We start from the raw sequence: 17,255 nt of genomic DNA, 5'->3' as shown, positions 1-17,255 counted from the left end.
CCCCCCCCGACCTCAATTTTACAACACAAGGATGTTATTAATCAATCCAGTAACACTTTTCTTTCCATAAACCTATCTACAGCCACATGTGTTTATATAAACTATGTAAATTGATGATTCTGCATGATGACCTTCTCACACTCACACATTTTACCCGTATAAACAAACTCAAATGTGTGCCACAGATAATGTGGATGCTAGGCCAAGTTTAGCAGCTGTTTAATTTATGTCTCCCGTGTCGGTGATGTCAGAGATCATGTGCGTTGAGGTTAAAAGGGGGCAGGGACAGCATGTTTTGGGGATACTAGAGGTCCACAGCTCTCTCTCTCTCTCCAAGGTCACTACCATTTAACAGCCTGCTGTGAGGAGGTGGGTCACACACGCTTAAGTGTCTAATAAAAGTTCTGGCAGGATATTGCAGATCATAAAACTAATTTTCCTCTCCTCCCTCTCATTTTTATTTTCCCTGCTCCTTATTCAGATTGGTTGCACTTCTGTTGATTAAGTTGGACTCTTGACGTCAGTGCTTTATTAGATGTTTGATTTTATATGTAGAACACATAATAAACATGAACTTGTTAGCTTGGATCGAGTCATTGCGGTTAGAAAAAAACAAACAAAACAAAAACAAAAAACCAATTGTGTAGCTCAGTCATCTCATCTGTGGTTTCTTCATTAAGCCTCCCTAATAAAAGGTCACAGTGCAGCTGACCCCTGTAATTTGGTTGCACATTTCCAACAGATGTAACCTCCCTTGTGTTTACAAACTAAGCTACAGCATGAGCCCAAATGCTTCCTCTCTAATTTTCTAACAGGCCAATGTAGATTTTTTTATTAATTTTTTTGTTACTAAAGAAAAAAAGTGACAAAGTACTTGATGGTGCCCCCCCGGCAGGTTATAAACATGAACATGACCCCTGCCTAGACCGCCTCTGCAGGCGTGCTGATCTTAAATGTTGGAGGCTTCATCTAAACTTGGCCCCGTCTCTGATTCAGACAGATAAATCACACGGGTTAAATGGCCAAAACATGACAGGCAGATAACAACTGGTTTTTGGAAACTTCAGAGTTTACCACATGCAAGAGATGTTAGTGTCATACAGCTGTGAATGATGACACCACTTCTCATATCTGTTCACTCCTCCTTATTGTGACATCCATTTTTTTTCCTTTAATGTTTGGCAAAGCATGTGAGACTCTTTCCTTTCCTTCGTGTGCTAGTTTATCGCCTCATCTCTGCGGATTGGAGTCCTGCCCCTTTCCCCGTATCTTTACATCAACATGAGAACCTAAACCAAACTAGCACTCTCCCTGAAGCCCGTCTAACCCATTTCAATTTTTGACCTAATTTCTCCTGACCAGCTGAGGAAATGTGGAGTGTAGTAGATCACCCTCCCTCGTGAGCCATGTGTTGGCGAACGCAAGTCGAGCATGTGCTGGAACCCAGATGTACAGGTCAGAAATGAATATAGATCTGGCGGCTTTACTGCTGATGACTTCCAAGAGGAGCTATGTCATAAGGATCCCCAAGAGGGGAGTGAATTATTTGCCTGAAATTTTCACACGTGCACACACAGAGAATGGAACAGAGGCAGATAGCAAACCAAGAGCAGTAATTGCTTTGGTATCAAACACTGATCACTTCTAATGCTTTTTGCTGTAATGTCTTTCAAGTTGAGCCCAGTAAAGGAAAAAAAAAGAAAAGAAAAAAAAAAAAGGAAAAAGTTGAGAGGAATGTGGCCTTGAACCCTGGTCTGTCTGGTGTGCATTAAAAACCTCCCGACAAAACAATCTTGCTCTCTTTCAAGAATAAATATCAATCTTATGGGTCTTTTGTAGTTGAAAAAGGCACAGTCACACGTGCACACCAGTCTGCTTGCATTTTAGAACAACAGGTCTCCAGCCTTAGCTCTGTGGAACATTGCCTTCATTGTAAATGCTTGTTCCTGCAGCATTCTTAGCAATCTACACTTTGCTCTTTTTCTTCGTTTTTTTTTTTTTCTCTTTCCATCTTCTTAAACCCCTGGAGGTGTCTGTGGCGGGTTAGTGCTCCCTCAGTGATGTGAGTGGTTTCTGTGTCTGCCTGGTTGGGGTCTGGCCCCTTTCACGGCCCCTCACACCTGGCTCGGAGGGCTTCCAGACCTGGGCTTAACTCCTTGGAGACCTGCGATTTTTTTTTTCTTTTTTTGGACCCAGGGGAAAGCTTGTATGCCCTTATCACCCCATCAGAGGAAAGGGTGTGAGGTCACTGTTTCAGAGGTGCTCGTGCCATCTGGTCTTCCTGTAAATCTTACAATCAGCTGCAAACACAAGAGAGCCAAAAGGGCAATGAAGGCCTCATTAGGCTCGGTCGTGCTTCTTTCATGCTCATTTATTATCTTTCGAAAGCAGCTTTTGAAATCATAAATCTTTTGTTAATGAAATGAAAATCAGAGCAAAGGTTTCATACTGTATGTTTCTTTAGTTAAGAATGTAGTTTCTCAAACCAAAAAGGTGTCGTGGGTTTGTCAAATGTTCTTTCTCTGCAGCAGACTTGTTGCAGGTTGGAGAAGTTTGACTTGTAACTCGTGGTTAACATGCGAAAGAATGTATTTTAAACCATATCATTTTTTTCAAAACCTATCACAGAGTTAACATGATACATATCACTAATATATGACAAGAAGTTCCCAACCAAGCATCAGTATGTGACTAGTTGTTAGTGAGAATGCATTAATTAGAGATGTAGTTGTCAAAAGTGATGTGGCTCAGGAGGTAGCACGGCTCGTCTACTAATCAGAAGGCTGGTGGTTTGATCCCTTGCCGTCAAAGTGTCCTTGGGCAAGATGCTGAACCCCAAGTTGCTCCTGAGGTGTTTATTGGAGCGTGAGTGTTAGATAGAAAGCACATAGGTGTAGGAAAACATGCTTGTGAATGGATGAATGAGGCTTGTTGTCTAAGGCACTTGAGTACTCAAGCAGAGTAGAAAAGTGCTACATAAGAACGAGTCCATTTACCGTTTAGATTAGTTAGTGTTGTCTGGTTAGAAGCTGGTGGGTTTTACTTGTAACTGCAACTATTGTAGGCCTGCGCTTGACATATGACATTGACTGTAATAAAAAACTGTTACTTAGGAAGCAAAGGTTCCCTGATTCGATGTCAGGAAAAGACACAAAGCCCTTTGGGGCTGTGCGTCTTTAATTTGACACAAAAAATCTGCCAAATACAACAGGTGGAGCTATGACTTGTGAATAAGGGAGCAGCTGAAAGTAGATTTGTCTTCTTCCTCTTCTGTAATTGCTTATCCCTCCTTTGTGGCACTCACAGGCTGCAGTATGTTATGTTACCACACTTTGAGAAGCATGGGTTTCATGAAGACCACATTTATAGTAAAGTCCAAAGTGCTAATAAATCAGATGGTGGTTTAGGTCCACCCTAATATGTGCCTTTGTGCCATTCTGACAAAAAACGTTCTATTCTGTCTTAAAAAGTGCCAAATAAAATACTGAAAGTTGGCACAGTAACTCGTCGTTGTTAGTGCTTCCTCAGCCCCAAAATAAAAGCAGCTTTTTCCAAAAGGTCAAATAAGTTTCATCAGTAAGCTCAGACTTTTTTTTTCTTCACTGTGGTTAAAAAAAGATCCCTATGGTACTAATTATCATGAGCAAAACAGGCAGAGGAGTTGGAAGAACAAATGACAAGGTTTTTCCATTTGTAGAATTTATAGTAAGAACGCTAACAAAAGCAACAACCGTGTTTAATTGGTAACTGTAAAAATGGGAGCGACAGACAGAGAGGGCAGATTAAAGACAAACCAATTACAGTCAACATGAAGTAATTATTCCCTGCTTTGAAAGGTTCACTGTTGACATTCCTCGCCATAAGCTTTGTTTTTAGCTACACTTTCTCTGCGTGCACTTCTTCGAGGCCATGCTATTTCAGCCTGCATGCTGCTGTTGACAAAACATTTGCCATCTGTAAGCACTGGTGGAAACAAATTGGAAGTGAAGCGTTAGTTTTTGATGTATGGGAATTTGGAGAAACAGACTCTTTTTTTTTTTTTCTTTTTCTTTTTTGTTTCAGCTTCCAGAGCAAGCGAGGATATATATTTGATGGAAAACTCATTTGTAAACAGGGCATAACTTATCTCCATACCCAAAAGGCCATCACACGCTGAATTATACTGTATATACCTGGGCTTGCATGTTATAACTTAGTCTTGAAAATTTATAGCTCTCAAAGATATGAGTCTAGAAGTATTACCTTATGCTATAAGTTATGCCCATATTTCATTTCATACTTTTATCTCATTCGCTCTTCCTTGGCTTCTATGTCTCGCTACCACTTTAAGATCTCCTGGTTTTAATGACACGGCTGTTATAATCCCACGATGCTGAAGCACCTTGACTTCCTGGTTTCCAGAAGGAAGTGCTCAAAAGGGCCGTGTGGGAAAGATAGATGTGTTCTAGTCAAGTGTTTCATTACCTCTTAAACTGTCTAGGACCTAACCCCCCCCCACCCCCCAATACAGCACACAGATCAGCTTTTAGAGCCACACAGCAGGAACTTTAGTGGTCGCCGTTTCCACAAAGTGCACCTGAAACACAAGAGCCTTTTGTTCAAATTTTAAGTGTCTGTAGTAGCAAAGGCTTTAAATTTTATATGTGACACACTAGCAAGACATGTGCAACGGTTTTCATCTGCGTGTCACAATCCAAAACGCTTCACCGTAAACAAAGGTAAGAGCAGCCAGCTTCATTTATGTACTCTGCACTTTGTAGCCGAACGGGCGGCTGTGGTGTCGAGCTGGAATGGAAACCTGTAGTTAAGAAAAATCACCATAGGAATAATCTAAGTTTTATATACAGTATTTGACTGGGCTATGATTTTAAGTTGGCCATATTAGGGATATTGGCTGCCACTGACATCAATGAGAGCCAAGAGTAGAAAAAAATCTGTTGGAAACCGAGGGTTAGAGCAGCCTTTAACCAGACAGATCGATAGATTGATATGTTAAGAGAAAGTTCTTGTGTATCTTAAGTGCAAAACAAAACACCAGCAGTACATTTTTTTAATACTGTGTGGATTGTTTTTGGGATTTTTTTTTAGTGTGGATTTTTTTAATCCACACTAAGGAGACTTTCAGTAGTCCTAAATTTAGATTCTGTTTTGATTGTTATGAGTGAAAACCCAGGCATAGCAGCAGCGTTGGAAGCTCTTCTTGGAAACAGTGCGTATTGTGTTGTCTGGATTGCTGTGCTGGAGGGAGACCTTTATGATGGCCCGTTGTCTGGATAAACATTTCCATTTTGTCTGTACCAAGCTGTGTGGATTTGTGCGAATGTATCAATATACTGCATGTGCTGGTTATTACAGGTGTAATCGTTTCCTTGTTAGTGTGATCGTGCAAGAATGACTTTTAAAAGAAGATAAAGTCATGCTTTGTTAATTTTTCTCTAGGGTACAGGGAATTCGAGAGGGCCTTGCGGGAACTGCTGACACACATATGTAGACAAGAGCGAGAAGGGGATCTCACGGAATGCCCTTGTTGTACCAATAGAAACTTGAACTCCTGGTTTGTAATGAGATCCCATGGGAACACGTGCATGTTTTCCACCCAATCTCATGCAGCTTTTTGAAAAGCCACTGCTCCCGCTGCCCTCTCAGTGCAAATCTTTTCAATCTGAAAAGCACTCACTCACTGAAACACACATAGACATTGTGGTGACGTGGATGTTCATTCATGCACACTTACAGCTTAAGTCTGCAGGTTATGGTCGTAATTCAATTTAGTTCAGTTCATTGTTATTTTTATAGCACCAGTTCACAACAACTGTAACCTCAAGGCATGTTATATTGTTAACTAAAGATGACACCCTTTGGCCAAGCACTTAGTGACAGTGGGAAGGAAAAACTCCCTTTTAACAGGAATAAACCTCTGGTGGAATGATGCTCGGGGAGGGGCAGCCATCTGTTATCACTGGTTAGGGGATGTGAGGGGAGGGAGACAGGATAAGATACACACTGTGGAAAAGAGCCAGAGATTATTAATAACTAATGATTAAATGTAATTATGGTTTATGAAAACAAGGAGAGGGAAAATAGGTGAGTGGAAAAGAAATCCTAATTGCATCATTTGAAGCCCCCAGGGTAACAAAGGGATGGTTCAGGCCACTGAGACACAGCCAATGAAGTCCCACCTACAAAGAATATTAAACATTATGGCTGTCCATTGAATTTGTATTAGGTAAATGTCTCTCTTTGTCAGTCCCCTTGGCAAGTAAAAAGAAAAACATTTTAAAGCTGCTGTTTCGTGGGATAGAACAACCTCATTTTTAAATGCTGCCAAAATTGGAAAAACTGAGCCTTTAATAAGATGTGCAATATCAGGCACCATCAACAGGAAGAATAGGAAACATTTTGTCACTGATAGGTCAAATATCTAAATGTCAGTTTTAAGTTCCTGCACGTTAAGCTAAGGCATTTACACAACATTCAACTTGCATTACTGTAGTGGAATGTGGTTAATTTAGGAAATCGAGTAATGTTGTGTTTGCAAGTGCCTTATTCAGCTACAACAGCTTGCTAAGACACATATTACAGTTGGTTTCAACCAGCTAGCTAAACATTGATATAAAATCTAATGTTCTGTGGTGGCTGCAAGCATTTTGTTATTTTTTGAGCTCTCACTTGCATCTTAGTTTATGTTTTCCCCTCAGCTGAATGTAGTTTTCAGATATTTGGCATATCCTGAATCAATAAAAGTGTCTGATCGTGAAATGAAAGACCAAAGCCCCACAAAAAAATCTAGATAGTTGTAGTTGGTAGTAACAGGGTTTGGTAGTCTAGAAAAAGCTAATAATATTTTTATGCCTTGGTGCTGGTGATAAAATGTTGGTGGTCAAAGGTCAAGGACACTGTGACCTTTCATGTATTCAATCCTGGTTAATGTGAGATGTCAGGTACAGCTGGAGGAAATTTTATTACATCTGGGACAAATTTCCAGTAAGACAAGAACTGATTGGGGTTCGGTGGCTCAAGGTCGGTGTCGCTCTGACCTCACAAACCAGTTTTTATCCATAACTCAAGAAATCATATGCTAATTATAACAATATTGTACACAAATGTCTTATAAAGTAAAGTGATAAAACATATTTTTATCCAAAGGTTGAAAGCTCGAGTCTGGATCGACGCCGACGTAAACAGCAAGTCGACTGGTTGGCAGAGGCATACAACCCTGAGGCTGTAATCCTAGTCATGTGTTATATAGCTTCAGTACCTGCCTAAAAATTTGGTCCTCTGGGATGATGGGAATAACTTCATGTGGTCAGTGGAAATTTAGGAAATGAGTGTTACGCGTGATTTCATCCCACAGCCTCTCAACTCTTTCTGCTCCACTGGCATCATTTTGGTTTTTTGCTTCCAGCATGTTCTCTATAAATTAAGTCACCAGTGTTTAAACTGACATACTGAGTCACGTACTCAAATATACACAAGCAAATACTCCATAGACTGCTTGACACTGTGTTGAAAATACTAACACTACCTACATTTACCATTTACCTACACAAGCACAGCAGCATGTCATCACGTGTTGGGGTTAAACTTGAAACCTTCTTCCGACCGGATGTGTCCCACTCTGTCCTTCCACTGTGTCAGACCCCTCCGGCCCTCACGTGAGCAGACGGCTTACATCTGAACCCACTTCACCCCACCTGCCTGACCTATATTCTGGCTCCCCTTATTCTTTTTACCTACATCTGTAGAAGTTTTTAGCCTGAGCAGACCCACTGGCAGCAGAGTTACAATCCCATCCCAGAGCCTGTTTTATGGTAACAGAATTCAGTATACAAGCCAATTATATTATAAGAATGTTTGATTTAGTTCATTTCTCAAGCTCTCATTTTATCATCTCTGACCTTGCTGTCTAAGGTACATAAACTCTAATTTGGAAAAAAAAATAAATCCTTTGCAGTTATGCAGCACGCAGGCACATAGATTGAAATCGTCAGTGTTTCACGGCTTTAAGGCTGATTTTTGTAAGCTGACTGTTTTTTGGGACTGAATTCAGTATGCGACTGGCCAGAACCAGACTCAATCACACTACTATGCTCTGAGGAGCAGTAAGAATTTACCACAGTTCATCTTTCAGTTCACTTTACAAGTGGGTGGATGTAACGCAGCAGCTTGTTGCCAAAGTCTTTCTCATTTGGATGCGGTGCAGAAATCATCTGTTGGACTTCTTCCAGTTGTTCATTGTCCTAAAATCATTTGATAAAATTTATTTGGTGCAGTAGCCCTTCTCCTCTCTCAGCTGTTCAAGTACAAAGAGGTGAGCAGTAGAACAGAAAGTGATACCACATTTAGCTTGTTTATTCTCCTCATAATGTTGTAGGAGATTTTGCCCTGCTCAGCACTGCAGTGGGTCTGCGGTGCCTGTGGAGCTTGCTCAGCCAAATACTGGGGAGGCGCTCTGCGTTACTTCATGCTATTGTTCCATTAGGCCTGTTTGTTTGTCTTCAGGGAATTTGTTTGGATTTAGGCCCACAGTAAATTTTGTCAAATGCTGGCAGACATTTATTCAGGTCTGAAAATGGAAGCGTCCCCCTGTTGTTTTACTGTATGGGGTTCAAATAAGTAAGTCTGGTAGTTCAGGTAAGTCTGGCAGTTGGCTCAGTGATTGGAATTAGTCTGGCTTTAATGGTCTGGGTTATTAGCTGACTAACAAATGTCTTGGTCCAGTACAGTAGAGCTGAGTAATAAACTTGACTTTTTATGGCAGACAGACTCTAAGTCAGGACGGAGCTAGAGATATGGATGCAGAAATGAGAAATAATAAGAGTAATCAATCAGACTGTAACTTAATCAGTAACTGAAATTCATTCTTTTTCTTCTTTATAATATACTTTGCAAAGAACTGTGTGTTAACAAATTTTACTGAAACTATCAAAGATAAAAGTGTTTATTCGACAGAAAAGTTGAAATCATATTGTATACGTTGTATATAGAAGGGCTGTGTGAAAAGCAATTATTCCTTTATTCTAATGAGAAAAGAAAAACAAGAACACACCTTGTGAATATGTACAGATGAAGTTTAAAAAAATATATGTTTCAAACTAAACCTGAGCCTACACCTCTTTAATGTTTTTATGAAAGTTTTATTTTGATGTGACACTTCTCTTCTTCATTACAGATGTAGGTGGTTCACAACAACAAAAAAGTTATTTAAGATGATTAATCACTAATTTATTTGGTTAAACAGGTTTTTACTGCTACGGTTGTTTTATACCCATCTGTCTCATCACAACTGATCACAGAGTGGTGAAAGCAGAGTCGAGGACAGCTTGATGAGCTTGCTGGTCTACTGTCATCAGTATCGCGTTAAAGAGCAGAGGGTTATCCAAAATATATGTCCACGAATAATCAGATAATGCTGTTTGCCTTTCAGCGTCATGCTAACTTCCAGAGACACTAAGCTAGCATTTTTTGCTATGCTAGCTATAGAAGATGGATGGATATCCTCTTAACTTTTTGTTTTTTAATCTGCATTCACTGGTGCCAGTGAACTGTATGTTAAGAATTGATGCAACTAAATCGATATGTGAGATATGTGTATATATTTTTAATCAGAAAATCCTGTTGGTTCCCATGAACTGACGATGAACTCATTTAACCAGTCTGTTTTGGTATCTGAGAAAGGATGTCTCAGCTGCTAGTTTAAAGAATTATTGGATACAACTTGATGCTAATATTGTATATTATCTTTTCCATTAGAGTTAGAAGGAACAATAAATCACTGTATTAGTGTGCAGTATCCCTCGTTCTCTCAGTCAGATATCCTTTCGTTTGTGACATCTACATTCATAACAACATAGTGATGTTCAAATAACTCAGATCAAGGCTGCAAGGTAAAATCTCACTAACCAACTTTATTGATCCATCCATTTTCTCACCCCCTTGTCCAATTCAGGTTACGCTTAGGGCAGAAAAAAACAGATTTTGATTGTTTTGAAGACTTGGGAAAGTGGAAACAAGCCATAAACAAAATACTTGCATGATACCAGTTTCTTAAAATGAGCAGATAAGTAAACTCATTTTCCCGTGGGTGAAAACAGAGCTGTTCCATAAAGTTTAGAGCCGAGTTCCATAGATTCATTGCTACTAGACCTTTTCAATGAGTCATGTGATCCACTGTTGATAAACTGTTGATTGTTGCTGCTTTTAATATGCACTTAGATCTTTTATTTTAACTGATCATCCAATAAATATGTAAAACCATCTTAGGTTGCTCCAAATAAACCCTTTATACAAATTTGCTGGAAATACTCCTGATTTGTTTATGAGTCACAACAGGAAAAATAGTGGCTTTGCAAATCTGTATTCAGTAATAATCTCCATAACTCTGTGAATACTAAAATCTGACATAGTAGAAAATCAATTTAGATGAAAGAAAAAAACCTTTGTCAGGCCTTGCAGTATACAGCGATCCAGGTACAGTGGGTACAGGGAAGTACACCTCAGAAATCTAAGCGCAGCATATGGCTAATGCACAGAATGCAAGATAAGAGTCTCCATGTTGCACTGTAGGGGCTAAAGATTTGGCCCCATTCCCAAAGTCCTGGTAAAATAAATGTTGCACACTGACAGACAGTTTGGCTGACCCAGTTTAGATAAATTCCAAAATGTAAATGAAACCAACGGGCCAGAGTGGTAAGTGGGAGAGAAGTGGACAGTTTTTTACTGTAAACAGAAAGTTGTTCATTTGATTTCTTGCATCCTTATAGATAAAGTTGTCTTTTTAAAAAACATATACGTCAGCTGGCTTGCATTGGTGCTGACTTCACAGACCTCAGACTGCTTCTCACCTCGGCAGTGGTCACGGAGCAGCCCTTCCTGCACATTCCTGGGGCTGTGGAAGATAATTGCTGTGGTTTATGAGAGGGAGAGGCCCTGAAGAAACACTTCCACCAGACTTCAGTTGTTTGATTTTGTACTTCTCTCAGAATTTGAGACACGGGAGCAGGGTCTGTCTCCTCCAGTCTCCTAGTCTGTGGTTCCCTGCTGCAACTCTGTGTCGTCCAAATGTTCTACTCACTCTTAAGGCAGTTGCATGTTGAAATAAATTGAGTGTAAGAGTGCTGCACCGATGACAGGCTGCTCACTCGACACTTCAAAGTTTCTTTAAAGCTGTCCTTTTTACCCTGGCTGTCCTTTTCCCCAGTGGCATGCATCTTAACTCTAATCACTGTGCTTTGAAGGGAGCTCATTGTCTGCAAGCATCTTATTACGTGACATACAGTACATACAAAGGGAGTTAGCAGTGTTATTGTTGCGCTTTGTGTGAGGTATGGTAAAGCTGCTCATGATTATATAAATGGAGGCCCACATTGTTGGCCCCAAATCAGTGCTTGAGAGTGGAGAGAGTCCTTTACAGACTCTGGACTCACATGTTCCTCTTATTAACCCTCTTCTAAAGTTATAGATGACTGTCTGTTGTACAGTTTAAAAACAACCCTGGGTTTTGGGCCAACACTTAGGGAAGTATGGCAAACGTTCATCCCAGTTTCAAAGCTTAAAACTGTAAGAAGCAGGCAGCCTAATTCTTAAAGGGCCGTTAAATGACTAGTTAAAGCAAAGTGTGTGTAAATCGCTTTCATTTGCAGTCCGCATACGTGATTGTTTGGAGAGTAATTAAATGTCTCCTTTTAACTGTTTTGACCAGAATATGAAGGTTTCCCATAATGACAGGTAATTTAATTTTTTTTCTAAACAGTTACAGTATCATTTTACCTAACCATTCGGTCTTTGCGGTTTTTGGATTTGTAGTCAAATCGTACATCAAGAGGCCGCTGGCAATGAATAATTTCATGAAGCAGCAGTTTTAATGAATGTGAGAAAAAAGGTAATGGCTGTGTGTTTTCTGGCGCCACATGACGGTTCAAGTAACATATCATTTCCATATCTTAACTGTTCGCTAAATTAAATTCAAATATGATATTTATTCTGATTGTTTTTTGCGCGGTTGACTGCTTGAGTGACTGGCTCTCAGTAGCAGAGATGTCAGACTCGTTTTGCATGGTGGGCCACATACAGCCCACGTTGATGTTAAGAGGGCCGGACCAATTAAATTGAACTTTATTTATATAGCGTCAAATCACAACAACTGTCACCTCAAGGTGTAACCAATGAAACGCCTCCATCTATCAAATCAAAGATTTTTACCTACACATTTAAAACCTGAGATATCGTAACATACAGCGGCTTGCAAAAGTATTCGGCCCCCTCGAACTTTTCCACATTTGTCGCATTACAGCCACAAACATGAATCAGTTTTATTAGAATTCCACGTGAAAGACCAACAAATGGATATGTTGGATATGTTTAAAACAAAACATATCCATGTGTTAGAATGGCCCAGTCAAAGTCCAGATCTAAATCCAATCGAGAATCTGTGGCAAGATCTGAAAACTGCTGTTCACAAACGCTGTCCATCTAATCTGACTGAGCTGGAGCTGTTTTGCAAAGAAAAATGGGCAAAGATTTCAGTCTAGATGTGCAAAGCTGGTAGAGACATACCCTAAAAGACTGGCAGCTGTAATTGCAGCAAAAGGTGGTTCTACAAAGTGCTGACTCAGGGGGCTGAATAATTACGCACACCCCACTTTGCAGTTATTTATTTGTAAAAAATGTTTGGAATCATGTATGATTTTCGTTCCACTTCTCACGTGTACACCACTTTGTGTTGGTCTTTCACGTGGAATTCCAATAAAATTGATTCATGTTTGTGGCTGTAATGTGACAAAATGTGGAAAAGTTCAAAGGGGGCGAATACTTTTGCAAGCTGCTGTAAGAAAAAGAAGTGTAATTTCAACCACACCAGTCACTCAATCACAAATTTCTATGGTAGATAGTGGGGAAAAAATGGTAACTTTTCTCTCATTCAGTTGTTTTCTTTTTTCTCTTAATCACGTCAATGTAGTAAGGATGTCATAAAAGCTGTAAAACGTAGCAAAATACAGTTAAAAGTGCAAAATATATGCCTTCACATTTTCCATGCAGTGAGGCTGGTTTGGAGTCTTTGCCGGGCCGATTCTGGCCTTATGTTTGGCACCTCTGTTCTATAGGCTAAAACCTTTAAATGTTGCCTTGTGATAACATGTCAGCGTGATCTAAAAGCCTGCTCGCTTTGTGGTGGATAGATAAAGTCTCATCTGTCAGCAACTGAACATTCGTGTTGCGTAATGACACTTAAAAGTCTCATTAAAGATGCGTGTTTTCAGTGGAATTTCTTAAAAGCACATTGCACTAAGGCAGATACCGTACACAGGTGCACGCAAGAGATAAGTGTGCAGTGATGATATTGCAGGTCTGCTAATGCCACACAGCTCTTTAAAGTTGAGGCTGTTTTGTGTTTGTATAAAAATTGACTGTGCATCATTATTTTGTACTCTGTGCTCACAGTGTGCTGTAAATGATCTCTTTAAAGCTGTCTGGTGGGATAGTTACAGAGGGTTTCTCTCTGGCCTGCACTGACCGATAGTCAATCGCTTTTTTAAAAACACATTCTATTGTGGTCTGCTGTGACACAACGCCCAGAGCTCGCAGTGGGAAAGGACCGTTTCTCTGTTCTGACATGTTGCGAGTACTTAACCCCAATTTATAAAAGATGCACTGTCGCCACCGCTGCTTGCTGCCGCTGCAGTACGCCGACAGCAAGCACATACACACAGACACACACAGGGCCTGTCCACCCACACGCTCTCACACATCATGTACACACAGCAGCTGCACCTGGGAATTTTGGCCTATCAGCTGCATATTCGCGATTTTCAATGCCGCTCTAGAAGACTGCATGAAGAAATTTATACGTATATAACAGAAAGTGCAGCCTGTCATCATAACATGTTATAAGAAAGTGATGTAAACATACAAAGAAGAGATTAGATCAAAATCTGTGAATGTATACAGTTTCAAAGCACCTGTTTCTCTGCTTTTTTGTCACAGCTGCTAATATATCTGATCACTTTTATATATATATGATCCTTCTGAATAAAAACACCAATGGCTTGACTTATTGAGAATATTCTCCTATGTATTATTACCTCCCAACACTCTAACTTCTGCCAAGAAACAGTCAAACAGGCTCTCCAAAAATGTTCCACTTTTAATGCGTCACGTGCTCTTCCCCCCGTGTCAGCTAATGTATCATGTAAAGTTTCTGTGGGTTCAAACTGAACTCATCTTGTTGTGGTCTAATGTATGAAAGCATTACTTCTACATGTGTGGACTTCCTCTGAGATGCTGCTTTAAAAACAAAACAAAAACACCCACCACATTTTAAATGGTGCTTTTGTCTGTTCCACTCCTGTCCTGTAATGTTTATCTCCCTTCCCCCATCTCCTTCAACAGAAGCCCTACACTTTTACTGCCCCCCACTGAGATCCCTTGGCTCTGATTAGGTTCTTATTTATGTATCCTGTTACAGATAGAAGTCATGTCAGCTTCCATTGAGGCACTCTGCTCAGTTATACTGCCCCCAGTTGTGTCCACTAACTTGAGAGTTGAATGTGGACAAGTGATGTTTTTTTTTAAGATCTTCACCTAATTGTTGAGATTTTCAATTTTCACAGCAACTCCAGTTTGCATGTACAGTTCATATATAATTACTACTACATTTACTACAATTACTACATATATAAAACTAGAGTGTTGGAAGATCATTGTCTTATTTCACCAAAATAAAAAAGAATTAGAGAATGTGTGAATAATACAGGGGGAAATGATCTGATAGTGTACATTTTTGGTCTTATATACAGTGCTGTGCACAAGTCTTGAGCCATTCCTCATTTCTTGATAGCTTGCTTGCAAGGAGGCAGATTTTCTTGTATATTTTTTGTCATCTTGAACAAGTTTTCCAGGTTTTCTGAATGTTTTCAAAGCTTTTCTTCAACCATTTTCAAACCAGTCCTCATACCCGACCAGAGCAATGATTTTTGTTCGTTAAGCCACTTAATATCAACATATGAATCATTCAAGCATAAGGAAGGCAACCAGCTCAAGAGGTGAAACAGTGTTTTGCCTATGCATGACATTTTTAAATGGTATCTTCAGCAGAAGTGAACGGTTTCAATGGAAGGATGTCAAGAAGTCATTCTTAATGGAGGAAAACGGGTAGAAAAGCCTGAGGTATGCCAAATTACACAAGAACTCAACTGAAGGTCAGTGTCAGAAGTCTTATAGAGTGATGCATTGTCAACAGTATTTACAGAGGAGGAATTATGAATGCAGAAAACTGCCATCATATTTTAGTCCACTATGAAATACCATCTGGTAAGATCCTGATTGGCAGAAGCTTCATTCTTGACGCGACAATGATCCCAAACACACTGCCAATGCAGTAAAAGCAGAGTCATGGTTTGGCCTCCCCAGCCAAGAAGCCTGGAGAGCAATTCCTGAAGACTCCTTAAAGAAATGACAAGAAAGCTGCCTAAGAGAGTTCAGGCTCTGATAAAGTAAATCAAATATTGATTTCCAATCTCATTAAAATCAATTGTACAAACTCTGGTTTCGCCATATAAATTTCCATGTATACTTGCACGTATGAGTAAACCACTGTACCTCATTTATCTAGCAAAATATAAAGATTTTTGCACAGTATTGTACCACAAGGTCATGTCTCCTGTCATATATTGGGGCTGAAATCTCTCAAAAAGCACCAAAGTAAACTGAATACAGTCTGTTATCCCTTAATCATTGGTGAAACTTAAGTTTCACCTGCTTTGCATAGTCAGGATTCCACTGAGAGCAAAGACAGGTTTGATGGACAATTATGAAACGATGAAAACATCAACTGTAATACCATACGATTGACCATCCCTGTGCTCTTTCCTCCCATGTCTTTCTTTTGTCTGCCTTTCCCACTCTCCTTTTCTCCAGCTCTTGGTCAAATAATGCTGTACGTGGACGGGATGAACGGCCTCATATCTCACAATGAAACGATCCAGTGGCTTTACACGCTGGTTGGATCCAAGGTAAAAAATAAAAAAAATTTTTAAAATGACTCCACACTGTAGATATCCTGTAAGATCAACTCAACGACACCACCTGGCCACTGATGAGAAGGATAAAATCCTATACTTGCTGCCCTGCTGTCAGTGTGGTCACCTCAGCCCTCTACTGGCCAGACTGCAGTATGTGCAGCAAATGTGCAGCAGATGAGGGAGCTGCACTGGCTCTCTTTTCACACAGTTTTGATGTTCTTACAAATTACTTTCCTGCCTTTCCGTGTAAATACTGACAAACTATTTGGTGTCTGGTTTATTTTTCTTTTAATCTGAACCCCGTCTTTGTAATCACCTCGCCAGGAAAGAAAACTTGTTGTGCACCACCCCTCCCATTGTGTTGATTTTAACCTCAGCTTTGCAGCATATCATAACCATAACACTCTTCTCACCTACTTTTTTTTCTTAAATCTCTTTTTCCATATTTTACAGTGGTGTAAATCACTGGAAACATTTACTAAACCTTAGATATCTTGCTTTATTTTGAGGCTCATCTGTGGTTCAGCATTTTGATTTTTATGGCATTTTTATACCGTCTGACTGCTGTACAGTGTGTTCCCATGAGCCGTCAGTGGCACACAGCACTCTTATCAAAACCTTGCAAGACTGCCCCTAAAGGAAAGGGCTTTCACCATTTGATGCCATTAAGCATCTGGAATTTAAAGGGCTTGCACATGCTCATCATAGTTGTTTGCAGAAACATTAAGTTCACAGTTGAATTTGTGCGCTCTGTGTTTGTTGCTTTAACAGATTGTTTTTCTTTCCACAGTTTCGTCTGGTGGTGAAGACATCCCTAAAGCTGCTGCTGGTGTTTGTCGAGTACACCGAGTCCAATGCTGCCCTTCTCATAAAGGCTGTGAACGCTGTGGATACCAAAAGGGGTACGATGCTTGCATAACTGAGAAACAAACATAAATGCACAACACTACTGTCAAAGGAGGGACCGACTCGTTCTCTATTCCCACACTCACATAGTATAGATATTAATAAAGGAGAAAACATCGGAAACCTGCTGCATTAACCAGAGTGTCAGTGAATTCAGTGTGTAATATGTTGGAGCTAATGGAGTTATTTGCATATGCTAGTCTTTAAGCCAATCATAAATTCCACTTACTTCCCCATAAAACTACAGTGTGTGCTACTATTTAATTATTGAATATGTTCACCTTATATTTAGTCTCTGTGGGATTTGTTGCTACATAGCATCATCATTAA

General features: G+C 39.9%; 1 protein-coding gene across 5 annotated transcripts in view; it reads left to right on the top strand.

Annotated features, from left to right (window-relative positions):
- fhod3b (formin homology 2 domain containing 3b) overlaps positions 1–17,255 on the top strand; it is a 92,145-nt gene that overhangs the window by 55,625 nt on the left and 19,265 nt on the right. For all 5 annotated transcript variants that reach the window (XM_005738431.2, XM_005738430.2, XM_005738429.1 and 2 more), the window contains exons 6-7: positions 15,916–16,010; positions 16,810–16,921. In XM_005738431.2, coding sequence (XP_005738488.1) covers positions 15,916–16,010; positions 16,810–16,921 — 207 coding nt within the window. The remainder of the gene's footprint in view (positions 1–15,915; positions 16,011–16,809; positions 16,922–17,255) is intronic.

This window comes from Pundamilia nyererei, unplaced genomic scaffold (genome assembly GCF_000239375.1).
Source record: "Pundamilia nyererei isolate P.nyererei 1_Seehausen unplaced genomic scaffold, PunNye1.0 scaffold00084, whole genome shotgun sequence".
Lineage (NCBI taxonomy): Eukaryota > Metazoa > Chordata > Actinopteri > Cichliformes > Cichlidae > Pundamilia > Pundamilia nyererei.
Note: the sequence above shows the minus strand (reverse complement) of the source record. Positions and strands in the feature narration are given on the sequence as shown.